Source organism: Mesocricetus auratus, unplaced genomic scaffold (genome assembly GCF_017639785.1).
Source record: "Mesocricetus auratus isolate SY011 unplaced genomic scaffold, BCM_Maur_2.0 Super-Scaffold_100011, whole genome shotgun sequence".
NCBI classification, from domain to species: Eukaryota; Metazoa; Chordata; class Mammalia; order Rodentia; family Cricetidae; genus Mesocricetus; species Mesocricetus auratus.
In genome coordinates, this window is record NW_024429195.1 from 73,857,568 (window position 1) to 73,885,328 (window position 27,761).

Genomic DNA, 27,761 nt, shown 5'->3' on the forward strand with positions numbered 1-27,761 from the left:
CTTCTCTCGGGATATTCCCAGGGCCTCAAAATGGCTCTGTAAATAAAATGCTGAATAAAGAGAAAGTAAGTAGCCTTTCTTGGAACTTTTAAAAATATAAAGTACCCTTCTCCAGGAAATGTTTGACCAAGGAGAAAAAGTACCCAAAAAATCAAGTTCTAAAACATGCCCTTTGTGTGAGATTTGCTGGTTAAAATGTGAAATTAAAGTGCATGGTGGTAACACACATCTTTAATCCCAACACTCAGGAGGCAGAGGCAGGTGAATCCCTGAGTGTGAGGCCAGCCTGGACTACAGAGATGTTCCAGGATAATCAGGGCTACACTGAGAAACCATGTCTTGAAAAACAGACAAACAAACTAGACCCCACCTGGGGCTGGAGACATGGCTCAGTGGTTAAGAGCACTAACTGATCCACATCTATTTAGCCTTGGTTCCCAGGACCTATGTGGTAGCTCATGATCTTCTAGAACTCCAGTTCCAGGTGATCTGATGTCCTCTACCAGCTTCGGAAATGCACATGGTACACAGACATACATGCAGGCAAAACATGCATACACATAAAACAATAAAGATTTGTTTTTAAAAGGTGTGAGAGGACAAAAGATATGTGTAGTTATTATACCGTATTCTGAAGTCATTGGGTAGGAAATAGCCCATATGATAATCCTTTCTGGTCTTCACAATTTGCTTTTGAAGGTCATTAATAGATGTGCTGTAACCATTGAAAATAAAGTTGGCAAAGAGTAATTTTCCTCGAATGTACATCTGGAAAAAGTTAACAAAACATTTTTTAGAATTTAATCCTAAGAATTTGAAACTCTTGGAATTTAATCCTAATTTGAAAGAAAAGCTTCAACCTACAAGTATTCATGTTTCTACATAGAAAACAGCATACATATCCATAGAGTCTAAGTTTGAGATTTAAAGCTAAGAAAACAGGCCCAAGAGTTCTGTGAATCAGGCATTCAAAGTAGTCAAACATTATGCTAATTAAGTTCAAAGATACCAACAAGTGTTCTTAAGCATTAGAGTGTATTTATTTTATTTTAAAGCTAGCCACTAAGACAATACAGAGTCCTGGCATTTGGAAGTCAGTAGATTCGAATTACAAACAAAACAAGAACTCATCTCTAAGAAAAAGGCACATTATAATTATGATTTGGGTATTAAACTAGACCTTTAAAAATATCTTCTATTCTAAGCATTGTTTACCTGGTTTTTATGGGATGTGTCTGAGTACATTTATGTGCCCCCATGTATGTGCAGGAGACTGCAGAGGTCTTTAAGGGTGTTAGATATCCTGGAACTGGAGTTACAAGCAGTTATGAGCCTCGGTGTAGGTGCTGGGAACTGAATCTGAGCCCTCTTCAGGAGCCTGAAGTGCTCTTAAGCACTGAGCCATCTCTCCAGCCCTGTTTCTCTATTAATGAAGAGGTGTAGCTTTACAGTGTCAAGCCAAGCTTGTCATTCCACACTAAGGTGTAAGAGAATCCCAAATCTTGAGACACAGCAAATAACTTGAGATTTTCTTTTTCAGCTTTCAGAGACTGGGAGGAAATGATTCCTTTTAAGGGTGGCAAGAGAAGAAAGTAATTAAAACTTGAAGAGCTTGTTATAGCACAGAACTTAATAGTGTTTTAAAACAAAGGATGCCTTGTATCTTCAAGCACCAAGAGCCTGAAAGTCTGAGAAGTGTGTAAATTCTACGGCCCTATATTATTCCTTTCCCTTTAGGTTATATGATCTTTGCATCATGAAGGTGTGTCTTAGGTTTCCTCTAATAAAATTTTCTGGTTTACCATTTCTGCAACAAAAGAATATTTCTTAGGTTCATCTGCATGACAAGTACAGGATGAAATGGAGTTCTGTGTGGTTCCTGAACCTGAAATATTTTGTCTTCAACCTTATTCTTTAACTCTCACACCTGGCTATTAACCTTGAAGCATGTATATTGCTTGAACTTGAAACTATACAAATGGTTAATAATAGGTTATCATTGTATTACTATAACCAATAACAAAGTTATAATGAAAAACATATATGTGAATATTTTATGAGATCTAAAACACCAAACATCATTTCTCAATAGTGACAAGGATGTTTAGCCAGCACTTCTCCCCTTGAACATAAAGAGCTATATATAGAAGGGAAAGTATATCCCTGTGAGTTTGAGGCCAGCCTGGTCTACTGAGAGAGTTCCAGGATAGCCATACACAGTGAGACCCTGTCTCAAAGAGAAAATAGAGTGTGAGGGTGTAATTTCTAAAAGATGATGGATTGAAAACACTTCATTCTTAATTGGTTTGGGTCTTGGGTCTTCCATTTTGTTTTGAAGAAAGCTTTCCATTCAATGTGTGTTAAGCTACTGCCTAGAGCCTAGTAATAAAGAAGTGACAATGCTGCGGTGTTCAATTCCTGCAAAAATCTCTTGATTATCATGCAGAGAAGTGTTAGACTGGGGAAAAATAAAAACCTTCAGATTATGTGATTTAGGGTTTGATCAGGGTTTTATATCTCTTGCATGTGCTGTCACTCACTTGTGCTCTTCCCACAATTTTCTCTTTTAATATAGTCTCCATGTGACCCTGGCTAGCCTCGAACTTGAGGCAAGCCTCAGCTCTGCCTCTGGGATTGCAGGAGTGCACCAGTAAACTTGGCCCCCACTCTTGTCTTCATGTTGTGTTTAGAGAATTGCAGCTAGCTTCAAAGCACAGAATATGGGTTGAGGGTGCAGCTTAGTGCTAGAGTAAGCTCTTGACATGTCTCAGGACATGAGTTCAGTCTCCAGCTCAAAAACAAAATACCTGGGGTGATATAATATCATTTTGACAACCAAGAAGCCCTCATACTGTTTTCACTGTGGGCCCCCATTTTTGAAAACCTTACCTACTACAGAGATCAATATCACAAACTATAATTTTTACTCATGCACTTTTAAATTAACCAAAGTTATAATGACTGCTGCACACCAGGCACTGTTCTTAAGGATGAAGATGAATCTACGAACAGTTTCTCTCTGCTGCTGAATACTACATGGGAAAGGGGCACACTTGTAAAGTCAGCTATGATAAGTGCTATACAAAAATAGTCATATTTAAAGTAGAATCCTTTTTATACAGGGCAGTCAGATACAAAAGGAATGAAGGAAAGAGTTCCACAAATACCACAGAGAAAGGTATGCAAAACAAAGTGTTCCTTGACACAGGAATGAAGCAACGGGCTAAAGCCCATTTAAAAGTGGGCATGTTGTGGGATATTTTGATCGCATTCTGATGCTCCCAAGACGGCCAGAAAGTTTGCTTTGAATCAGGGCAGAGCCAGCTACTATCTGACCAAAATTAGTCATAGAGGTTCTGGAGAACTGAGGACAGATGGACACAGGAAGCAGTAAGGTGGGTCTTAGAGAGGGTCTTGGCCCTCTTGGATCTAGGAACCAGGAGCAGAGGGCACAATTGCTTCACCACCACTTCTCTGATCATTGAGGTTTTTATCCTGATATCTGACTTCCAAGTTTTTTATTGATAAATAATAATTAGATAAACGCTTCAGGTGCAGTGGGTTACTCTATAGGGCTTTTGCTCTAAGAGGAAATCACTGAGGAAAGTTTTTAAGGCTTTATGATGCTTAAAAATGTAAAATGTCCTCAGTTCTTTACAAAAGTCTAGCCAGTATTGGGGAAAAGGAAAGATGCATGTCTACTGTAGTCATCTGGGTAAGAACTGAAGTTTGTCAGCAAAGTCAGTGAGACGTGGTCAGGTTCTGAATAAACTGATTTGTCAATTTCATGAAGACAGTGTGAGCCAGAAGTCTAGATGACCTTAAGGGTGTGGGCCTGTGGATCCTGTTGTCATTTACTGGGGTGGGGCAGCAAGCTAAGTTGTAAGAGATACCAGGCATTGGTTTGGGATTGGTTAGGTGACAAATATTTCTCAATCCACAGGTGGGAATATTGAATAGGGCAGACTGATACATGAGCATAAGTTCAGAAGCAAGGTCTAAATTGGGCAATGTTTGCATTCTGGAGAGTGTTTAAAGTCATGAACAGAGAACTAAGTCAGAGCCTTGAGGATCCATGTTTAGAGATCAGCCTTAAAGGGAATTTACATGGGAGTGTGCAGTGGCACATGAGATGGCACCCAGAAAGACCAGTGAATGTGGCATTTCATGGAAGTAAAGGACACATCTAATTCTCCTGGAAAGAACAATGAAGCCATATGTTTCTCTTCTTTGGATAGATGTCTGTCAAGACCTTTGGGTATTTGAGCTGGAGCGGTGATTTTTTTTTTTTATTGTCAAGTTGTATTGGTCCCTTACCAGATAGATAGTTGCAAATACTTTCTTCCTTCTGTGTTTTGTCTTCACTCTCTTGACAGTGTCCTTTAATACAAAAGTTTTAAATCTTGATGAAAAGTGATTTATGTAATTTTTATTTTGTTTGGCTTTCTCATCTTTTTCAGAAAGGAGATTAACTACCTGAATCACAGGATGATTATGGGATTAAATAAATTAGCATATGAAAATGGATTAGGACAAGATCTGCCTACTATTTAAGATATACTCAATAGACATGCCCTGTTCTGTTGCTCTGCTGCTGGCTGCTGTCTCTGAACCCCCTGTATTGGCTGCTAGGTCACTGTCATTTCTCTCAGGTCATTTTTAACAGTGTGGAGAAATTCTATGTCATTGGAGAGTATGTCACATGGAATCACACCTTCACCAAACATTTTAGCCCCTTTCACAAGGATTTAATCAGCATATTTTGCCTTGTTTTTGTTTTTTGTTTTGTTTCATTGAGACATGGTTTCTCTGTCCTGGAACTCATTCTGAAGACCCGGCTGGCCTCGAATTTATAGACATCCATCTGTCTCTGCTTCCTGAGCACCGAGATTAATGGTGTGCACCACTACTGCCCAACTAGGATCGGCATCTTTATGGTGGAATAGATGATGAGCCAGGAATATTATGCCGTCATGTGGGTTGCTTTGTCCAGTCTCCTGGAATCAACCAACCAGGAGGAAGTTCAATTTAAAGCTTATCTGCCCAAGGATGATGAGCATTACTGGTTCTGCTATGTGGATCAAGATAATGTGGTCCAGCGAGCAAGTATCCCTTCTCAGTTCTATCCAGAACACAAGAAGGGCTTCATGATTCTTACCACTAAGGGACAGATGGAAGGGATCCAGTGGCACTAGGAGCTTTACCAAGAAAACCAGGAACTGACAGCTGTGCCAGCCTCCAGGCTGAGCTGCGGAACAAGCAGGGGCAGTTAGAAACTGAAGCATCTGCAAGAAGTCAGAGCAGAAGGTGGAGAGCAAAAGGGCTTCTGGGAGACTGAGTTGCTCCAGCTGAAGAAACACAACCAAAAGATACTCTCTGAAAATGAGAAGATGGGGGTCAAAATAGATCAGCTTCAGACCCGGCTGTCTCCTCAAAGAAATGGAGATGCTGGTTCTGGGAACTCAAGACTTGGCAGTTGCAACTGCTGAAAAATGAAGATAGCCAGCTCTTTGTTGGTTTAACTGACCAGAAAGAGCACAGATGAAGCTTGAATAGATGGGAGAGAGCAGAAAGAGAAGGATGCTACTGGAGGAAGAAACAACAGGCATTAATGTACAGAGCTCTGGCTAGTCAGGGAGACTAATTGACAAGATCATAAGCAAAACAGATGCACTAGAAACAGAACATGAGCTGAAGAACAACAGACTGCTGATCTACCTGGGCCTCAATGTTAACTCTTTGCTGCATCTCTACGTATCCCAGCCTGGCAGATCTATGCTGTATGCAGACCTGATCATGCAGAATATGTTGTTTCTACTGTAAGCTTTCCAAGCAGGGAAGCCTGCCTAACCAGAAATCACTAGTGACTCACTTAGCACCCTGACCTTCAAGGGTGGAGTGTGTTTATTATCTGGATCCTTCAGCTTCCACCCTTAAGTCATGTAACTTCAGTCCATCAGCCTGTCATCTCAGTGCCCTTTCTTCCTTAGATCCAGTATGAGGCCCAGGATGAAGCAACCTGCTGATTGACAGCAGCCTGGCTGACACTAAGTGGCTGTCTTCCAAGTATCCCACTGCATCCAGTCCTCAGTCCTAACCTTTAGGGTAGGAAGAGGACCAGGACCAGAACTGCAGTATGTCTTCATCTTCCTCAATCCATCTTCAACCAATTGCATTAAATTAGCACAAGAATGACACAGCAAAGAACTAAGATTCTAATTTGAATACCAAGAATTTATCATCTTCACTTGTCAGCAGCCCCCAAAAGAACCATCTTTGTGCATATGGTAGTTGGGATGTAACTGACCCCCATAAGCCTATAGGGAGTGGCACTATTAGAAGTGTGGCTTTGTTTTCATAGGTATGGCCTTGTTGGAGGAAGTGTGTCACTGTGGGGGTGGGCTCTGAGGTCTCCTTTGCTCAAGCTTCACTCAGTGTGACCCTCAGACCACTTCCTGTTGCCTTTGGGTCAAGTTGTAGAACTCTCAGCTTCTCCAGCACTGTGTCTGCCTGCAAGCCACCATGTCCCATCATGATGAGAATGGACTGAACCTTTGACTTTTGTGTGGCTTGGTCTGTTTGTGGGACTCCTAGCAGTGGGACCAGGATTTATCCCTGGTGCATGAACTGGCTTTCTGGAGCCTATTCTCTATGGTGGGTTACCTTTATCTTACTCAGCTTTGATGAAGGGGGGAAGGGCTTAGTTCTGCCTCAACTTGATATGCCAGGCTTTGTTGAATCCCCATGGGAGGCCTTACCCTCCCTGAGGAGAGAATTGGGGAGGGGGAACTATGGTTGGTATATAAAATGAATAAAAATATTTTTAAAAGAAAAGAAAATGTAAGCCACCCCAATTAAATGTTTATAAGAGTTGCTATGTTCATGGCACTCTTCACAGCAATAAAAACCCTAACTAAGAAAATTAGTTTTGGTTTTTGTTGTTGTTGTTGTTTTCCTTTTTGAGACAGGGCCTCACTATGTAGCCCTGGCTGGCCTGAAATTTTCTATGTAGACCAGGCTGTCCTCAAACTCACAAAGATCTGCCTGCCTATATATCACTGGAGTGCTGGGATCAAACGTATGCTCCCCATGCCTGACAATAAGTATTTTATCCTGACTCAGAGCTAAGAAATACTTCATTCATAAAAGGTCTTCTGTCTAGCAAGATGTAATACAACGTCTATATTCCAATACTCAGGAGACTAAGGCAGAAGGATTATGAGTCCAAGACACTTGGGCTACATAGTAAGGCTTTATCAGGAAAAATCAGGGGAAAAAACAAAAGGAGAGATTTCTTTTATATAGATAATTCTAGCATTTTTTGTTCTTTCCTATGCACACTTGTTATTATGTCACAAAAACATACATACATACATACACTCTCTGGCTGGCCTGGAATTCACTCTGTAGACCAGGATGGTGTGGAACTTCAGTCCTGTTGAATCACCTTCCCAAGTGCTGAGCCACTGCCCCAGTCTGTAAGTCTCTTAATGACTAATTAAGAGTTGTTAGATACTTTATGGACTTGAAGCTTTCCTGACAGTTGAGTTTGCATGAATGTTAGACTAATGAGAAAACTATTGTTAACCTCTTTAATAGCCAAAAGAAACTACTATTGGCCGGGCAGTGGTGGTGCACGCCTTTAATCCCAGCACTCGGGAGGCAGAGGCAGGCGGATCTCTGTGAGTTCGAGGCCGGGCTGGACCGTCAGCCTCCAAAACAATACAGAGAAACCCTGTCTCGTAAAAACAAAACAAAACAAAAAAAGAAACTACTATTGTATTCAAGGGGAAAAAGATGACACTAGTTGAGGAAGGCTCGGAAAATAATGCCCCATGTAAAGGCCTCTCTGACTTTCTCTTGCAGGAGAGAGGTCTCCTGCTCCCCCTTTTTTAAATCTACAGGCAAGTCATAGAAACTAGAATATGTCTTCAGGGAGGTAGATCACAGAAGTGTCATCTGCTGTCTGGTTCCTGTTTACTCCTTTTTTAACTTTATGGCTTCCCTCCAAGAAATCCATAAACCCTGAAGATTCATCTCCGTTGCCTTTCTGCCCTGGAGGTTTTCCTAAGAAGATTCTCTGACCTATCTTGACTGATGTAGGATCATAAAACCCTCATTCCTGCCCCATACCTAGAAGGAAAGAATGCTGTAAAGACAAGTCAAAAGTAATCTGGGCAAGCAGACCCTCCTGGGGACCTCCACCACCCCTAGTCTTTCAACATTAGATCTGTCTTGGTCTGTTCACACTCACAAGGCAGCCCATGCTTCACCACACCTACACATAAACATGGATTGCTCGCCCTAGGCCTTTGAGGTCTTCTGTATGAGTCTTCTGTGCCATATAACACTGTCGTTAGGACTGGAGAGACGGCTTCACAGTTAAAAGCACTCGCTGCCTTTGCAGAAGACTGTAGTTTTGTTCCCAGCACCGTAATCTAGAGCTCACAACTCTGTGTAACTCCAGTTCATAGGGATGTGACACCCTCTTTTGGCCTCTATGGGTACCTAGACTCATGTGCATATTCCTATGCACACACTTTTGGGGGGTGTCTTATTTTGTTTCTGAGATAGGGGTCTCACTATATGGTCTTGGCTGAGCTGGAACTCATCGTAGACCAGGCTACAGCACACCCAATTATTAAAAATACACCTTTAAAATAACTGCCATCACCAGGCAGTGGTGGCACATGGCTTTAATCCCAGCACTCAGGAGGCAGAGGCAGAGGCAGAGGCAGAGGCAGAGGCAAGAGGCAGGTGGATCTCTGAGTTTGAGACCAGCCTGGTCTACAGAGCGAGCTCCAGGACAGGCTCCAAAACAATACAGAGAAACCCTGTCTCAAAAAAAAAAACTGCCATCAAATAAATTTCTACTTTTCTGTTGTTGGTCTGCCTTGCCAGAGTGTCAGCCATAACCCTGGATGATGAGAAAAAAGGGGACTATCCCATCTTCCACTTCTACACTATTTCCTGGACAAGGGTCTAGTATAAAAGCCAATAGGATAGTCAGGACATGTGTTAACGAAGCTAGAACAGAGTTCTAAGCATCACGGAACAAAATGTTACAGAGATGATATGAATAAAACTTAGATGTGACATCTGTAAGGTCAAACTGGGTATGACAGGGAAGACACCGGATTATACAGAGAAAATCTGTTAGGCTTTTCTGGTCCCCAGGGTCAGCTCCCCTACTTTCCAGCCCTTCGGGTGTTCTGAAACAAGACTAAACCTTAGAACTTTGCTTAAACAGAGCCAATGAAACACTAGGCCTGAAGTCAAGGTGAAGTGTGGGGTCTTGACTCTTTGACCACTGTGGTCCAGTTTTCTAACTCTTAGAGGATAATTGTCATAGTTTTAGAAAGTCATTAGCAGGTTTCACTGAAGGTGACACCTAATGGTAAGCCATTAGTTATTCATTCCTTTTGACTCTGTCTCCTAACATTCTACGCTGGCACTTCTCCCACACCCTAGGCCTATCAGGCACAGGCACCTGCAACCACTCTCTCAGCCCAAGAAAACTCATTGCCAAAGGAAACAAAATCCAAAGCCTTGGAAGCAACCCCCCAGGGTCATTTTCAGCTGCCTTTATCCTTCTTTGTTTTCATTTTTAATTGAGGGATTGCTTACTCCCTGACATGTTTTCTTACATGCTGTCTTCTGTGTTTTGGGTATCCTCTCATGGAGTATAGGAGATTTTTGTCTCTTGTTAGTGACTGCGTCCCTTTACTGATGAACAATGTGTGACACTCACTGTGCGTTTTATCAAAGAAGGAATGAAGGATGTTTAATGTGAGAAGAGACTATTTGTTTAGAGCAGGTGACCACGCAGCCTTGGCTCTGTTCTCCAGAATTTTCCTAGGGCCATGGATCAATCTCAGGGGCTTCCATTATGCATTACATTCCCCATCAACATCCTGACCCAAGTACCATCTTTTCTACATACTGTTGTAGCCATCCTTTCTTATCTATAATGTTCAATAGTAGCCTAACAATTTTCCTGCAGTTTTATGAATCTATAATCTATTAGCTGCATCACAGCAACAGTGACCGCCCTAACCCACAGATACATGCTTTCGTCACTTTATGCTTAAGACACTCCAATGACCCTAACTACTGTCATATCAAGCCCATGCTTCTCTCCCCGTCTCCCCCTCATCTTCTGGTTTGAGCCTCTCTCCATTCTTCCTTCTCTTGATGTTCAGGCTTGCAAGACTTGGCCTCATCTCATTTTTTTACAACTGTCCTTATTTTGTGATCCAGGTAGACTTGGGCTTTGGACACCTTGTCTCTGAAGTGCTTACCTACAAACCTCCTCAAGTAGACAGAAGTCCAGTAGGCACTTGGGTTTATGAAAAGTCAGAGGCAGATCAGCACTAGAATCAAGGATTGCTGTTTTCCCTGTAGAGACTTTCCCTTCACACCTATATTAAAGTGTGTGTGTGTGTGTGTGTGTGTGTGTGTGTGTGTGTGTGTGTGTAGCATAAGGTCTACTAATGTTGTAAGGTATTTCCAACAAAGTACAACAAAGACTGTATTATCAGCTGTCAATTTCATGGACAACTTGCCCAAATCATACAGCTCCAAGCTTATTGTTTTGTTTGTCTTTTATGCACCAAAAAAACCTCACATCATGGCTGATATGCTCAGTTAGCAAGAGCAGTTAGGGAGAAGCAAAACTACAGAATCCGAAAGGCAAGGATAGTATATTTAGGGACTTTCCTAGATCCTGGAACTATGGCCTAGGTTTTTGATTAATCTAATTTTTGTTCTCATTTTGGCAGGTGTTGGGGCCTACATGTTGGGTTCTAAGGTCAGAATGGCAAATCTAACATGGTACCAGTTGTGCTAAGGTCCAGGGTACTGTTACACTGATCAATGTCCCTACATATATTTCCATTGCTATGCACCCACCACCTCCTCCCATCTCCAGAACTCTTTCTATCTTCCCAGTAGAAACTGTGCCCATTAAATACAACCTCTCCATTCCCCTGGTAACCCCCAGTTCTATTTTCTATCTTCATGAACCTGGCTATTCTAGATCCCGATAGTTCTGTTTTTTAAAGAGATTTGAGTGTTACCATGTTGCCCACATTGTCTCACACTCCTAGGCTCAAGCAACAATTCTCCCCATCATCACCTCTCTCCCGCATATAACCTTGACTATAGAATGTACCTTCACCCCAGAATATGCCTGATTTACTGAGTTACCGTCATATAGCTTCCACGTCAGCTGTACCATTTTACACCCTCTCTCTTGTATTATGGTGTGGATTAGAATGTGTAGACAAAGGAAACTGTCATCCCCAAGCCAGTGCTGGCTTGCTGTATAATCTTGGCTAAACCACTCAGATTAAACTCCTCCCGTCATGAAGAGATCAATGACCGTTCTTTGCTGACTTCATAGAACTGTTGTAATGTGAGACGCATACAAAAGGAGACATGGAAAATGCTTTATAAATTAGAATTCGATGTATAGTATTAATAATTTGTACTAAATTTGAGCCAAGACCAACTCTGAAGAAGAAAACAGTAGGGTATGAGGAAGGAAAGCACTTTTTAAAGATACTCGCTTAATAAAGGACATAGCTTCTCTTTCTCTCTAAAGCTTAGGCCTTTGGCCCCTAAACAAAGAACATCATTGCTAAGTGGAAGCACCGAGTTCCAGGCAGCTTGGGAAAGATCAAGGAGCGTGACTGCTCGTCCTGTGTTTCAGTCCCTCTCAGGCTGATGCTTACACTTCATTGTGGTAGAAGCATTGGAAATTGTGTTTATAATCCTCCACAATCACCTTCCAGAAAATAATGTGGCTTAACTCCTTTTTTTTGTTTGTTTGTTTGTTTTTCAAGACAGGGTTTCTCTGTATAACAGCTCTGTCTGTTCTGGGACTGCCTCTGTAGACCAGGCTGGCATCGAACTCACAGAGGTTCGCCTGCCTCTGTCTCCCAAGTGCTGAGATTAAAGGTGTGCGCCAGCACCGCCCGGCAGGCTTACTTCTTCTGATGGATAACAGTTGCTGAAATGTCCAACAAATTCCTTCCTCTGTAATTAAATCTAAAGATTCAAGAGTGGTCCCTCGCTAGGAAATTAAACTGAGCATGGGAGCACAGGTAGCAGAGGCTATGGAGGAGGATTGGGAGTTCTATCTTCAGGAAAGCAAAACAAAAAGAAAAGAAAGGATGCACGATAGTTCGAGGCCAACATGGTCTTCAAAGAGAGTTCCAGGACAGTCTCTAAACCAACAGAGAAACCCTGTCTTGAGAAAACAAAGCAAAACGAAGAAAAGCATAATGTCTTTAGGGAAGAGTGCAGAGCTTCTGTATTCAATCCTAAATTCTAAATACTACCAATACTGACTCTGTATTACTGTTGAGAATATAACAAAAAGCCATTGTTACCCTAAAGTGATCAAAGTCAGAACTGTGAGTCTCAGGAGGTTAGAACAATGATGATAAACTTCATAACTATTTACAGAATCAAGCTATTGCCACAATTATACAGATTTCTTTTTCTGGGCACAAGGGGCACTACCCTACAAAGACTTACTTTGGTTTTACTTTAGGCATTTAGATTCCTTCTGGCATCTCTTTCCTGCGTCTATCCTAAGTCGTGTGTGTGTGTGTGTGTGTATGTGTCTGTGTGTTTGTGTGTCTGTGTGTGTGTGTCTGTGTCTGTATGTCTGTGTCTGTGTGTGTTTATATGTGGGTGTGGGGGAGAAAGAGAGACGGATGGAGATGGAGAGAGAGAGAGAGAGAGAGAGAGAGAGAGAGAGAGAGAGAGAGAGAGAGAGAGAGAGGAGACACTGAAAAGCAGCGATGTACTGAACCAATTCTCATCTCAGAACTCAAGCAGAAACCCCCTGACAGACATCACTGCAGTTTAAGTGGAATTTCAGTGTCAAAACCTTTGCTATTTAAAAAAAAAAACTTTACTAAACATAAACATGTTAGTTTAGCACAAATAGATTGGGCCACTCCTTTAATCCCAGCACTCGGGAGGCAGAGGCAGGTGGATCTCTGCGACTTTGAAGCCAGCCTGGTCTACAGAGCAATTTCCAGGACAGGCTCCAAAGCTACACAGAGAAACCCTGTCTTGAAAATAAATAAAAAAGAAATATATTGGACCAAATGACATTAAAGAGAACGTTTTGCGGTAATAAGGTAGTTTGGGGATGCATTTTTTTTACTTGAGCATTCTATTTTAGCCTTTAACCTGACTAAAAAGCTACAGCATCAACATAAACACCATTACTCACCAAGCACTGTAATGCATCAGTGTGTTATGGATCATTATTCTTTCCATTCCATGCTGGGGAGGAAGGAGCATGGGAAGAAAGCAAAAAGTAGCCCCTACCCATCCTTTTCAAAAGCAAACATTGAAGTCACTTTCCCATTCCTTCTAAGGGGACCTGTCTGGCTATGTGATCCCTTCCTCTTGGGCATCTTTCACAACACACTTGCATCGTCCCCCCAGTCACACTAAGTCAGGAGCTTCCCAGTATGTCCCATTTCGGGCCCTTCCCCCTTGGAGACAGCGAAGAACAGAGAGAACAATGTAAACCTGTGCCCTGGGGTTTGACAACATTTCCCAATGATAGTCGTGGCTCTCCTCAGAGCCCTGGGTAATGAGTGGTGTGGCCAATGCATGCATGACCAAGAGTGACAGCTGCCATGGATTGTCAGCTCAGCTTGCACCGAGCTCTTTGTCAGCTTCTAGCTCTCATTCAACTATTAGGAAAATGGAGGTTCCTTTGCTGTGGAGATCATATCCGTCTCCAAAGACAACAGAGGATCCTTCCCCCACACTCCCCGCTAAAAGATAAAACATGAGTCCATTCAGCCTCGTTCTAAGAACCAAAGCCCAGCTTGTGCCCATCCAGCTACCCTCCAAACACCATCTGCCTGCAGCCTTTCCTTTTAGGGGCCTGGAGGTTTTTGGCTCAGGAACAAGACACGTTTATTTCCGATGGATCAACACTGTCACCCAGTGGACAGATAGTTAGGGGCTGAGGCCTAACTAAGCCTTCTCTCAGTTTCGCAGCGAGGATTTAAATGGGAACCTGGTTGTTTCAGAGGATCGGGGTGAGTGTTCATTTCCTCTGCCAGGAACCATGCCAACTTCAGCTGGGAAGCTTTGGATCAAGATAACACAGGCAAATCTTAACCAAGACATGTGTGTCCATTGTGCAGATTCCTTCTGTTTTTCTCCCATCGGTAAAGTCACAGGAAACCCAGGATGTACATCAATCAGTCTCCTCTGCCAAGACTCCCAGAATCCAATAGGCAGACAGGAGCTGGGTGATCACCGGCCACAGCCAGGTGTACGGGGAGACACCCCTACAACACAGAGTGACTCACTGTTTACTGTGACAGCAAACTGCACTTTGGAAACTGAAAATACACTTTAGGATTAAATCTGAGAAAAAATAACTCACTTTCCTACAGTTTAATCAACAGTGGAGCCTTCTCTATTTGACATCTGCCTTTGATGATGGCAGGATAAAAGTTCTGTCCTGTCTCATTTGTACCGAGTCCCTTTCTCCTGTCTAACTGTCCCTCGGCACTCAAAATTTCCACAGAAAGCTGAGGCTCTGCACCTTCTTGCTAAGTGTAGGTTTCAAGTCACCGCTTCTCCAGGCTGGCACTCATCCACACACAGCACATGTATTTTCTGTCGCTTTGTGCTTCTTTTGAGTGTCCAGTAGCAGGGCTGGGATGTTCCTCCATGGGACCTCTTGTAGAGTCATTCATCAAAAGTGCTCTCTGTGTACGGGAGAGGATGGGGATTTGAATTCTGATTCTGCTACTGGTTAGTTCCTGGATCTTGGATGAATTGCTCAATCCGAGTCTCCATTTCTATCTCTTTCCATCAGGAACAACATCAGGATTGTACATATCCTCTGAGTTGCTATAAGGCATTTTCTTCCTCCCTCCCTCCCCCCCCACCTTCCTCCGTTCCTTCCTTTATCAGGGGATGACATATCACAAATTGACCTTTAACTTGTGGTAATCCTGAGAGCTTGAATTAAAGACCCAGACCATGCCCCATTTACTTTGAATATTTATATAATAAAGCACAGGGAAATTACTTAGCATGGTGTCTGGAGATTGAGTAAAACTCATGAATATTGATAGCCACGATGGTTCATCTTTTTTTGTAAAGCCAACTGGATTTAGAATTCTCTATGAGCCAATGGGCATTTCTGTGAGGGCATTTCTGAAGAGGGTTAACTAAAGAGGCAAGACCCACCTTGAATGTGGGTGGCACCGTCCTATGAATAAAAAGGAAAAACAGAGAAAGGAGCCAAGTAGCAGCATTTATCTCTCTCTCTCTGCTCCCTAACCGGCCAGCTGCCTCAAGATCTCCCTGCCTTGCCCTCCTCACCGTGACAGACTGCATCTCCAGACTGTGTATGAGCCACAACAAACCTTCCCTAAGTTACTTTAGTCACAACACTGAGAAAAATAACTACTACAATAGTAGTCCTCCTCCCTCCTCCCTCCTCCTTCTCCCTCCTCTCTCCTCCTCCCTCCTCCCTCCTCCTTCACTTCCTCCTCCTCCTCCTTCATCTTTGAGAGAGGGTCTCATGTAGAAGAGGCTAGCCTAAAACTCAGTGAGATCTGCCAGTTTCTGTCTCCCAAGTGCTAGGATTAAAGGTGTGTACCACCATGCCTGGCTTTTTAGTACTTCTAGAACATAACTGTTGGGGAAGTCCTGTGCATTTGTCAATAAAGCACTGTCTGGCCTATAGGGAATCTAGATAGGAGGGACTAGGAGTCCAGGAGGACTCTGGGAAGGAGAAACACGAGGAGTCAACATGTAACGCCATGGGGTAGGAGCCCGGAACTATTCTCCGGTAAGAGACATACTTAGATTAACAATTATGGGGTAATTACTTAAAGCAGAGCTAGCCAGTAAGAGACAAGCAAGGCCAACAGCTTCATAATTAATATAGCCTCCTGTGTGTTTATTTGGGACTGATGCGGCTCTAGAACCAGGCTGGCAGGAACGGCTCCTCACAAAGAAAAAGCTTCTCTTTACACATAACTTTTTCTTTCTGTTTTTTCTTTTATAAAGTTATATTTCACTAGTTTGCATCTATTGACAAGAGATGAACTTGTGGGTTTGTCTGTTTGTCTGTTTTTTTGCCGAAATCTAGAAGGGTGAAAGATTCATCATCCAGGCTGTTGCTTCTCATTAAAATCATTTAGAGGATTTTGGTTTGTTTGTTTTTTTAAATGAAGAGGCTCCTTTTCATTTTCTCTGTGTAGCCCTAGCTATCCTGGAATTTGCTCTGTAGACTAGGTTATCTCGAACTCACCAAGATCCAATTGTCTCTGCCTTCATGGTGCTAGGATAAAAGGTGTAAACTATGCTGGGCGTTGGTGGCGCACGCCTTTAATCCCAGCACTCGGGAGGCAGAGGCAGGCAGATCTCTGTGAGTTCGAGGCAAGGCTGGACCGACAGCCTCCAAAACAATACAGAGAAACCCTGTCTCGTAAAACCAAAAAAAAAAAGGTGTAAGCCACCATGCCTTGTTTAGATGACTTCTAGAGAAGGCAAACCGAACCCACAGTGATAGAAAGCCCGACAGCAAGATTAGCATTTATTAGCTGGCCCAGGAGCTGAAACAAACTTAATTGTTGTCCTGAATGTTTCTAGTAATCTTATGAATTCATTACTCTTTTTTAAAAACACATTTATTTCATTTTCTTTCATTAAGCATGACAAATAGTATATATCATTCCCTTAGATAAAGCTATGAAAATGTGTTGTTGTTTTTTTCATCGATATTTCGAGACAGGGTTTCTCTGTGTAGCTTTGGAGCCTGTCCTGGAACTAGCTCTTGTAGATCTTGAACTCACAGAGATCCACCTGCCTCTGCCTCCCTCCCGAGTGCTGATATTAAAGGCGTGTGCCACCAATGCCTGGCTCAAGTCTGCTTTCAAAGTTCATCTTTACCTCACAAGGCTGTCTCACTCATGCAGTTATTCTACTCGATTTTATACATCCTTATATGAATGTTTATATCCTTATTTCCTTGGCTAGCTTATTACATAAACTTTTAAAGAAGGATTTATTTATCATATATATATATATATATATACATATACATACATACATAGTGTTCTGCCTACTCACCAGAAGAGGGTACCAGATCTCACTACAGATGGTTGTGACCCACCATGTAGGTGCTGGGAATTGAACTCAGGACCTCTGGAAGAGTAGCCAGTGCTCTTAGCTTCTGAGTCATCTCTCCAGGGTCCTTACACAAGAAGCATCTTAAAGGCCAGAATTGACTTTAGTCACTTCAGTCATCTCCATGTCAATTCATAAGGGGGATGATTTGGCACCTCAGTTTTAAGAGGATCTAATTTCTAACTTCTGAGTAGCACTCAAGAAGACCTATGCTTAGCGTTATTACAAGGACTCGAGCGAAACTATTTCTGCTTTCTCTTTAGCCTTCTGTTCATCCTGAATGATCTTTGAGTTGGTCAATCAATATAGTCAACAGGTGTCTCAGAGTCATAGGTCTCACACACATACCAAAAAAATTCCCGGGGTGAGGTTGTGTCTTCGAACTAGGAGTGGGCAATCAGCTTCCGTAAACTTAGATGCAGATGTGACATCGTATTTGAGCAACCGAAAGGAATCCAATTGACTCTACAGGAACAGGAGAAGAGAGGTTGAGTTGGGGTTTTAGTGTTGTTTGTCCTGTTTGGCTTTTTTGCTTTGTAGGTTTTTTGTTTTGTTTTGCTTGTTCTTGAGACAGGCTCTTATTATGTCACCCCTACTAGCCTCAAACTCATTGTGTAGACAAGGTGGCCTTGAACTCACATAGATCTACCTGCCCCCTGAGTTCTGGGATTAAAGACCTATACTCTTCCATCATACTAAAGCATAACCAAAAGAGCTTTTGCCCCATTCAACAACATTCATGTCCTCAAACCCAAAATTCTAGACTCTGCCTGCCCTACTCCAGTAGAACTACATGGACACTGGCTGTGGATTGAAGGCATGCACCGCCATGCCTGGTGGTCTGTATGTTTTTACCTGTTTGTTATCATGCAGTCATGAGCTTCACCCTGCTTGTGCAAGCAAAGGGAAAGGAGAAGCCCAGGCAGCTGCCAACCATTCTCCTACCGGGAAAAAGAAACAAAGTCCTCATGGGAAGTAAAGCTTTCTAGTTTCTCTTTCAGAGGGAAGATTTTTTTCCTACTGGGTTTCAGACAAGACTACTGGACCTGTAGCAAATAATGACACCCCAGAAACTGTTCAGAGAATGCAGAGGGCAGCGCCCCGAAGACAACTTGCCAGAAGTGAGAGCTTTGACAGGGTCCAGGACTTTGGATTTTGCAAGTTCACCCTGCTGAAGAGCAGGCAGTGTGTGCTGGGAGTCATCCCCTAAGAATAGTTCTGGGGTTAGCGTGGGGAGCCAAGCAGTAGAAACTTGAACTACATCCAAAGGGAAGGCCTTAGGAAGCAGTTCTCAACCTGAAGGTCACATATCTGATATCCTTCATATCGGATATGTGCATTACACTTCGTAACAGTAGCAAATTTACAGTTATGAAGTAGCAATGAGCTAATTTTGTGGTGGTGGTGGGGTCAATGCAACACAGGGAACTGTATTAAAGGGTTGCAGCTTTAGGAAGGTTGAGAACCACTGCCTTAGAGGATAAGGAGAACAGCATGGGTATGTCTGCGCATTTAAAGAACACCCTGTAATAAGTAGGAAATATCAGAGGGACCAAGACCAGAAGCAATAAAACAAGTCATAGATGACAAAGGCCTCAAATGAGCAGAAGCAGTAGAATGGAAAAGAAGGGACATTTGGTGGAGGAGAAAGTTATATTGATAAAGCCAGTAAGAATTAGTGAGGTTTTGCACACAGCTACTGGGATCAACTGGTAGAAATTGCTTGGAGTAGAAAAGAGATCATCATCCAGTCTGAGCTCAGTTGAGAAGGATGGATTAATGATGTCTGTCACAGACAGAAAGGGAGGATATTGGCAGATGGATATATGGATTAGTGATGTCTGCCACAGACACAGAATGGGAGGATATTGGCAGATGGATATACGGATTAATGATGTCTGCCACAGACACAGAATGGGAGGATATTGGCAGATGGATATACGGATTAGTGATGTCTGTCACAGACACAGAATGGGAGGATATTGGCAGATGGATATACGGATTAGTGATGTCTGAAACAGACACAGAATGGGAGGATATTGGCAGATAGATAGATGGATTAGTGATGTCTGCCACAGACACAGAATGGGAGGATATTGGCAGATGGAGAGTTTTTACTGTTCCTATCCTCTGGCAGAAGGAGTGGTTTTTAAAAGATAAAACTAATTTATGCATACAAAAAATAAGAATATGATTACCTGCGCTTGACTAGTTTAACAGATTATTTACTGGGAAGAGAAGGCAAAGAGAAGCATTTTTTCAGACCTGGAAATATTCTATATCTTCATCTGAGTGGTAATGTACAGGCATTGTACATACTCCAAAATCCATAATACTATATACCCGTTTTAACCCATTTTGTACTGCCATAACAAAATACATGACACTAGGTTAAGTGTGTCTATTTTTTAAGTTGTTTATTGGGCTCTTGATTCTAGAAGCTCTCTGAGGAAGGTTTTCTCCCTGGCTGCTTTACATGATGGATAAATATAGGGGAAAATGTCTGTCTGCATGCAGAAGGAACCAAATGCATGGGGTAGTCTAATTTTATGACTTATTTCCACAAGTACTAATGTGGTTGCATGAGCCCTAGGAAACTCCAGAAGAAAAGTACTCATCTTTTCTAGGGGCTGTGCCCCTAGGATGTAATCATCTCCCACTAGGCCCTTTCTCTTCAGGTTTCTGGTACTTTCGTTGGGAGAAAAAGCATATCCAAACCAGAGAAATGCCATGAAAACTTGTGATTTTATTCTACAGATGTATTAGAAATGCCAAGGCACAAAGGGGGGGAGCCAAAGGTCATTCTGAGACCCTTTGTGTGTCTAAGGGGGTGTGTTAAAATGAAACACACAAGCAAACATTCCCTACACTTTGTGTGTCTAAGGGAGTGTGTTAATATTCCCACACTTTGTCCATGTGACGCTCACCTGAATGCAAGGCATGTTTCTGAATTTGCTTATCTCCTGGTACAGGTCAGTCACTTCTTCAATAGTCTTGTCCTCTTCCTTAGCTGAGAACACACAGACTACAATGATCTGATCCATATGGGACAGCTGGTTGCTTATGAGGTTGTCATACTCTAGGTCTGTCACTTCGGGGATAACTTGGTTGCTACATCTGCACATGTCCCCTTTCTCCCCACACATGGTCTTCCTCAGAACTACAGGACAAGCCAGCTGGGAAGAAAGACACAAATCCTTCCTTTTCTCGAGAAGAGGAAGCCTGCAAACAGAATGGTTAGGGGTCAGGTTAAATTGCTGAAAGGGCACAACATGGACCCCAAGTCTCAGGTGGGGGTGTGTTGGCAAGGCATCAAGTCTAATTTTGGACAGCAATTGTCAGCATGTTGATGGGGGTTGTCCTCCTGTATATGTTTCTCTTATTGGTTAATGAATAAAACACTGTTCAGCCAATGCGACAGGAAGATAGTGGGACTAGGAGACAAGGAGCATCCTGGGAAAGGTAAGCAGAGATTAGCCACGGAGTCGCCATGCTGCTGAAAGAGTAACAACATGTCAGGGCATTACTGGGCAAGCCACAGCCTCCTGGAAATACACAGATTGATATAAATGAGTTAAAATTAAGACAGTACGGAGCTGGAGAGGTGGCTCAGAGGTTAAGAGCACTTGGCTGCTCTTCCAGAGGAGCCGAGTTCAATTCCTAGCACCCACACGGCAGCTCACAACTGTCTGTAACTTCAATTCCAGTGAATTTAGTACCTTCACACTGACATACATGTGGACAAAGTACCAATGTACATAAAAATAAATAAAATCTTTTAAAAATTAAGACAGAGCTAGCCAATAAGAAGCCCTAGTCATCGGCTAACATTTTATAATTAATATAGCGTCTGTGTGCTTATTTGGGGCTGAAGTGGCTGCAGGACTAGGCTGGCAGGAAAGAAAACCACCAGCAACAGCATGTTGAACAAACAAATGTAAGCTTTTTCATCTCTGTAGGTCAAATTTTAAACTTAGTGACCAGTAGGGTAACACTGTAGCGTTGGCTGCAGTTTAACATGTGCAGTAAGAATGCATTCAAGGCTGGTCTGCAAGACACTTGCTGTTATTCCTATAAGTTAGAAGCAGAGGGCAGACCCTTACATGAGAATAATGAGGTTTTAAAATGTCAATAATCTGACCCAAACTCCACAAATATAAATAATGGAGTTGGAACCTGAGCTTCCAAGTCTGTTTCTCACCCTAGTTTGGCCATCTCAGTCACTCCTGAGGATACCATTCCTATAGCATACTTGTGAGTTAGTTATTTTGTCTATTAATAAACTGTGGGGATTTGAATGAGAGTGACCCCAGAGGCTCACATATTTGAATTTGAATAATCACCAGGGAGTGGATCTATTTTAGAAGAATTAGATGAATTAGGAAGCATGGTCTTATTGGAGTAGATGTGACCTTTTAGGGGAAGATGTGTCAATGGGGGTGGGCTTTGAGGTTTCAAAAGTTCACTCCCCCTCCTGCTCTCTGGGGATAAGGGTGTAAAGCTCCCAGTCACTGCCCCAGCACCACGCCTGTCTGTTTCCTGCCATGATATCATGGGCTAACCTCAAACTGTGAGCAAGCCCCCAATTAAATACTTTCTTCTGTAAGCTACCTTGGTCATGGTGTCTCTATAGCAATAGAATACTAAGACAATATAAGGCATGTAACTTAATAGAATGGAAATCAGAAAGGTGAATTCCAGTCTGTCATCTATCACTTGAAATGTGACTTAAGTCTCTGACTGTTTTGTATCTTGGTATTCATATCTGTTTGTGAGAGAAAGTTCATGTTTTCACCACACTTCCAGGGAAGTAAAGTCTATCACTTGAAATGTGACTTAAGTCTCTGACTGTTTTGTATCTTGGTATTCATATCTGTTTGTGAGAGAAAGTTCATGTTTTCACCACACTTCCAGGGAAGTAAAGAAGCCTTATAAAAAACAACTTGGATTACTTGTTATGAGATACTAAAATCTGTTTAAAATTCAGTATTTCCATTTCTAACAATTATAATTCCTAGTAGTGAGAACAGCACACTTCATTATCATTAAAGTATTCACCATTGGCTTCAATTTCTTTGTTCTGAAACCAACTATTGTGGACCTAATATTTGTAGCTCCCTAAAACATGGTGGCACATACCTGTGAACCCTAGCACTCAGGTGGTAGAAGCAGGACAATGGACTTGAGGCCAGCCTGGGTTACATGAGGCCAGCCTGGGCTAATAAGACTATGCCTCGAAACAACAGCAATAAGTTTATTTGTTGAAGTCCCAACCCTCAATGCACCTGCACTAAAGACAGGTTCTTTTTGGGAAGTGACTTAAGGTTAAATGATACCATAAGGGGCAAACCCTACCTGACAAGGTTAATGTTCTTATACGAAGAACCATAGAGCTTTTCCTCAGTTGCTCTCTGCCTTTTAGGGCTGGGGGTGGGGGATTGAGACAGGAACTCTCAATATAGTCCTAAATATTCTGGAATTCACTATATAGATCAGGATAACTGCAAATTCATTGAGGTCTGCCTGCCTCTGCCTCCGAAGTGTTGGGACTAAAGTCTACCTTTTTTTTGAGACAGCATCTCTCATTGAATTTGGAGCTCATGAATTCTGCTAGGCTGGCTAGCCTGTGAGCTCCAGCTCCTGCCTAAACCCATGTGCCTGGTGTTGACATGGATGTTGGGAATCCAAACTTAAGTTCTCAAGCTTTTGAGGAAGCCACTTTGCTGAATGAGCCAACTTCCCAGACCCTCCAAGTTACTATTACCATACATAGTACTGAATATGAATCCTAGTGGCAACTAAAGAAAAGAAAAACAGGGATAGGGAGAGCTATCTGTCTCTCTGTCTCTGTCTCTTAAAGGTCTTAAAGGTGGTAGACACATCATTAATACTTGACATGTGCTTCTTATTTAATTCTTACACAACCTCATGAAGTAGGTACTATTATTGCTCAGGTACCAGGATCTTGAAGATTTCCTTGCTAGTACAGCTCTGCTATTAGCATACTGCCCTATTGCTTCTCTCTCAACTGTCAGCCTGTTCATCACATACAGGATTTAGCAGGAAATTGAGCCACAGCCAGAAAACCATAAGGAGCAGTGACCTCACTGAAGATGGGCTTTCTGTAGCATAGCTAATTTTAATTCATGGGTGAGTGAAGCCTTCATGCCCTTTCACTTCAAGATTTAAAGTTTAAGTGTGGATCTACAGCCTTGGCTACATTTATTTTTTAAACATAAATGAAGGCCCCACTAAGTATCATTGTTTTCAAGGTCTCACTGATACCTATGCTACCTGTTGGGGAAGTCCTGTGTATATGTCCATAAAGCACTGTTGGTCAATAGAGAACCAAGATATGTGGAACTAGGAGTCCAGGAGGACATTGGGAAGGAGAAACACAGAAGTCAAGATGTAACGCCATGGGGTAAGAAGCCCAGAAAGTTCTCCGGTAAGAGAAATACTTAGATTAACAATTATGGGATAAATACTTATGTTAGAGCTAGCCAGTAAGAAACAAGCAAGGCCAACAGCTTCATAATTAATATAGCCTCCTATGTGCCATTTGGGATTGATGCGGCTCTGGAACCACGCTGGCGGGAAGGCTTCCCTTTACACTACCAAGTCACAAAACCAAGTTGACCTTTAAATGTGCATCCTGTTTTTACTGCACTGGGTCTGCAGCTGGTGGCATGTTTGAAGGATGTGGGACCTGGCTAGCAGAGATGGGATGTTAGAAGCAGGGCATCGAGGGTTATAGGCTGGTCCTGCTTCTGATTCCATTTTTTGTGGGGGTGTTTTTGAGACAGGGTTTCTCTGTGGCTTTGGAGCCTGTCCTGGAACTAGCTCTTGTAGACCAGGCTGGTCTGGAACTCACAGAGATCCTCCTGCCTCTGCCTCCCGAGTGCTGGCATTAAAGATGTGTGCCACCAACGCCCGGCAATCCCATTTTCTTTGCTTCCTGGTGCACCAAGATGTGGAAAATCCCCCACCAAAGGCTGACCCACGCTCCTGCTGTGATGGAGTGGTAGCTCCTAAAACTGCATGTGAGAAGAAACGTTTTCTATTCTAAAACAACTATCAGTTTATTTTCACATCTGTGAGAAAAGCAGTTACAGTAGCCTGGAGGCGGCAATCTCTAACCCAGCCAGCACACGTATGTTACACCACTTAGAAGACCCTACTGAGCCAATATGACAGAGCTGAAAGGGTCACCTAATGCAACCATTCTGAGCCTGTGGGTCTCCATCCCTCTGGGGGTCATTATCGGATATTTACACTATACTTCATACAGTAGCAAAATTAGAGTTATGAAGTAGCAACAAACACAACACAGGGAACATTAGGAAGGATGAGAGCCTCTGATCTAATGTATCCTCAATCATGAGCCACATTTCAGATGGCTGCAATAAGGGAGGCTGGTTACCGGGAACACTGGCTGATGGATGAGGTCCTGTGGTAAGGTGAAGGCTTGAAGAACTCCCTCATCGTCAGGAAGGTATTTCTGTGTCGGAGATACTCCTTGTGCCAATGTGCTTCCTCTGCATTTCGACTCAGAGCAGGTATTGTAAACTTCACCTCTGGTTTTCTGATGACTTTTTTTGCAAACATGGGCAGTCTGCAAACATGTAGCGATTCCAGTCCTGGGATGGAAACAGAACATGTTCCACTAAACATCTTCAGTAAGACAAAGACACTTGTAGGCTGAGCTAGATAGATTATAGTGTGTGCAATAGCTGGAATATTTCTCCATCACATGCATATAAATTCTCCTCTCCACTGACACCCGCACCACCCCTACCATGGTTATGTTCTCTGAGGAAACATAACATGGGCATTATAAACAAGGAAGACACCTAGGTCATCAATCAAAGGGGTAAACCAAACTCAAAGGCTTCACTTCTAATAATTTAGAAATAAAGGGACCAGACCCTCACTCAGCCCCTGCTTTAGCAGCCATGACAGGCTACAGAAGAGACACGTAGGCCTCTGACACAAGGAAACTCCAGATCCTCTGGCCTCCCAGAGCCTAGGGCCAAAACTGAACACAAAGAAACTCCAGACTGCTGCCCCCTAGCCCCAGCTTTCCTGGGAACTGTTTGGTCACAAAAGAAACTCCAGGAGAGACCAAAACCTCCCCTGCAGTCTCAGGATATAGTTCTGAAAACTATTGGTATCTATGAAAAACAGGCCACCTGTAAGTAACAAGACAATGCCATAGAAACCCCAGAATGTTCCCTCTCACCACTGACCAATGAAAATAATTAGTACACAGGTATTTCATGCAAAAATATGACTTTGAAAAATTCTTCTAATTGTTTCCAAATGCCAACCAATCAGCAACCAACCCATACCTACTGATATAATCCTGTAACTTTTGTCTTTAAAACATAACAATAGACAGGGAACTTCACTCCCTCTGGAGGCTGCTGCATCAGCTTGCTAAATGGGGTCCCTGTCATGATTGGATGAACAATTAAAACCTTGCTTTTGCATTTTGGTGGGTCTGTCTTCCTGGTGGTCCCTGGGGATCTTTGCAACTTGGGCACAACAATCAACACATCCAACACATAGGAGTTAGTGTTTACCTTGTGCCAGGGAATGAGCCAAGTATTTTAAAATATATCATCCTATTCAAATAGTACCCTCATAATGTGACCTTTGATAGCCATGGGATTTGGTTTTTGTTTTGTTTCTGTTTGTTTGTTTGTTTTTCAAAACAGGGTTTCTCTGTGTATCTTTGTAGACCAGGATGACCTAAAACTCAGCCTCCCAAGTGCTGGGATTAAAGGTGTGCGCCACCATCGCCCAGCGATATCCATGAGATTTGAACTGAAGGTTTTATAGATATGAAATATTTCCTTCAAAAGGTTCATTTGTACTGACTGGGTGGTGATGGTGCATGCCTCCACTCTGGAGGCAGAGTCAGGTGTATTTCTGAGTTCAAGGCCAGCCTAATCTACAGAGCAAGTTCCAGGACAGACAGGCAGACAGGGCTACACAGAGAAATCCTATCTTGAAAAAACAGGAAGCCAGCCATTGGTGGCACACACCTTTAATCCCAGCACTTGGGAGGCAGACGCAGGTGGATCTCTGTGAGTTTGAGACCAGCCTGGTCTACAAGCGCTAGTTCCAGGACAGCCTCCAAAGCCACAGAGAAACCCTGTCTCGGAAAAAAAAAAAAAGGGAAAAAAGTTCATTTGTTGAAGACTTGATCCTAAGTGCAGTAATCAGAGATGGGGTTTGGGGAGCGATTTGGATGATAAAGGCACTGAACTACTTACTCAACATATTAATCCATTGCTGGATTCATAATTTGATGGTATTCCTGAGAGGCAGTGAGGTCTAAGAGGTAGGTCCTTACTAGAAGTCACTGGAGAAGTCATTTTGAAAGGCGTATCTTCTCTTCAGGCCATTCCCTCATCCCTCTCCCCTCCCCCAGCTCTGATCTGCGTCTTCCCTTCCCGCTCCCACAGCTGAGGTGTTCCGCCTCATCACCTTAGGCCCGTAGCAATGGGGCCATCCACATATTAGCGGAAACTCCTAAAACCCGATTACACAGTATCTCTCTTCTTTAAATGGCTTTTCTCAGGCATTCATTACAGCAAAGGAAAGCCGAATACAAAATGATTCAATCCATCATGATTCCTCCAATTATTATTATTTTTTATTTATTTTTTTGTTTTGTTTTTTGAGACAGAGTTTTCTGTATTTTTTTTTTTTTGGAGGCTGTCCTGGAACTCCCTCTGTAGACCAGGCTGGCCTCGAACTCACAGAGATCCGCCTGCTTCTGCCTCCCAAGTGCTGGGGTTAAAGACATGCACTACCAACGCCCAGCTTAAATGTATTTTTAAATGACATCTGTACTGAATATGTACAGGTATCCCCTCCACCCATCACCATTCCTTAAACAAGGTGGTATAACAATATTCACATTGCATTAGGCATTAAAAGTAATTTAAAATATGCAGCAAGGTGTTCGTAAATTTTCTGAAACTAAAATAACTTTTATAAGTGGGACTTGAAGTCGGGCAGTGGTGGCACACACCTGTAATCCCAGCACTGGAGAGGCCAAGGCAGGTGGATTTCCATGAGTTCGAGACCAGGATGGGTTCCAAAACTACACAAAGAAACCCTGTCTCGAAGACCAAAACAACAACAAAAAAGAGGCAGCTATAATTTTAAGACAAATAAGTTGTTACTAAAGAGAAATTTTGGACTTTGCACCAAAACAAAAGGAAAGTTGCCTTGACCTCACTCATCAACTATTCCAGCTCATAAAATCCCTTTGAAGAGAGTGAAACTGAAGGGATGTCCCATTAACAAACAATCATGTAGAGAAGCGTTTGCCCAGATTCATCCATACAGGTGCACAGATGCCACTACAGCTGTGGTTAAAAAAAAAAAAGGATCAGAAAATGTCTCGGGTTAGCAGAGGAACTTGGTGGAATCCTCTATATGGTACTGATTTTATAGGCATGTTGAACTTTGCACTAAGGTCCCAAAAAGCCATGGAGGCCAGCCAATATGTGGTGGGGCTAAATTGCCCTCAAAGATTGGCGTGAAGA

The 27,761-nt window shown here is 42.6% G+C and overlaps 2 protein-coding genes across 4 annotated transcripts in view; one reads left to right on the forward strand and one right to left on the reverse strand.

Annotated features, from left to right (window-relative positions):
• Vezt (vezatin, adherens junctions transmembrane protein) overlaps positions 1-1,804 on the forward strand; it is a 72,233-nt gene extending 70,429 nt beyond the window's left edge. For both annotated transcript variants that reach the window (XM_040755031.1, XM_040755032.1), the window contains one exon: positions 1,541-1,804. Coding sequence is in view for 1 of the 2 variants with exons in the window: in XM_040755032.1 (XP_040610966.1) it covers positions 1,541-1,596 (56 nt within the window). In the remaining variant the exon portion in view is untranslated. The remainder of the gene's footprint in view (positions 1-1,540) is intronic.
• LOC121143312 (uncharacterized protein C3orf20 homolog) overlaps positions 1-27,761 on the reverse strand; it is a 71,309-nt gene that overhangs the window by 3,780 nt on the left and 39,768 nt on the right. The window contains exons 14-18 of one of the 2 annotated variants that reach the window (XM_040755022.1): positions 24,620-24,836; positions 20,124-20,418; positions 17,545-17,661; positions 14,594-14,759; positions 689-768 (exon numbers count right to left, since the gene is read on the reverse strand). In XM_040755022.1, coding sequence (XP_040610956.1) covers positions 14,619-14,759; positions 17,545-17,661; positions 20,124-20,418; positions 24,620-24,836 — 770 coding nt within the window. In that variant the 3' untranslated portion in view covers positions 689-768; positions 14,594-14,618. Of the gene's footprint in view, positions 1-625; positions 769-14,593; positions 14,760-17,544; positions 17,662-20,123; positions 20,419-24,619; positions 24,837-27,761 lie in introns of those variants that run through there. The other variant, XM_040755021.1, reaches the window with a different exon arrangement.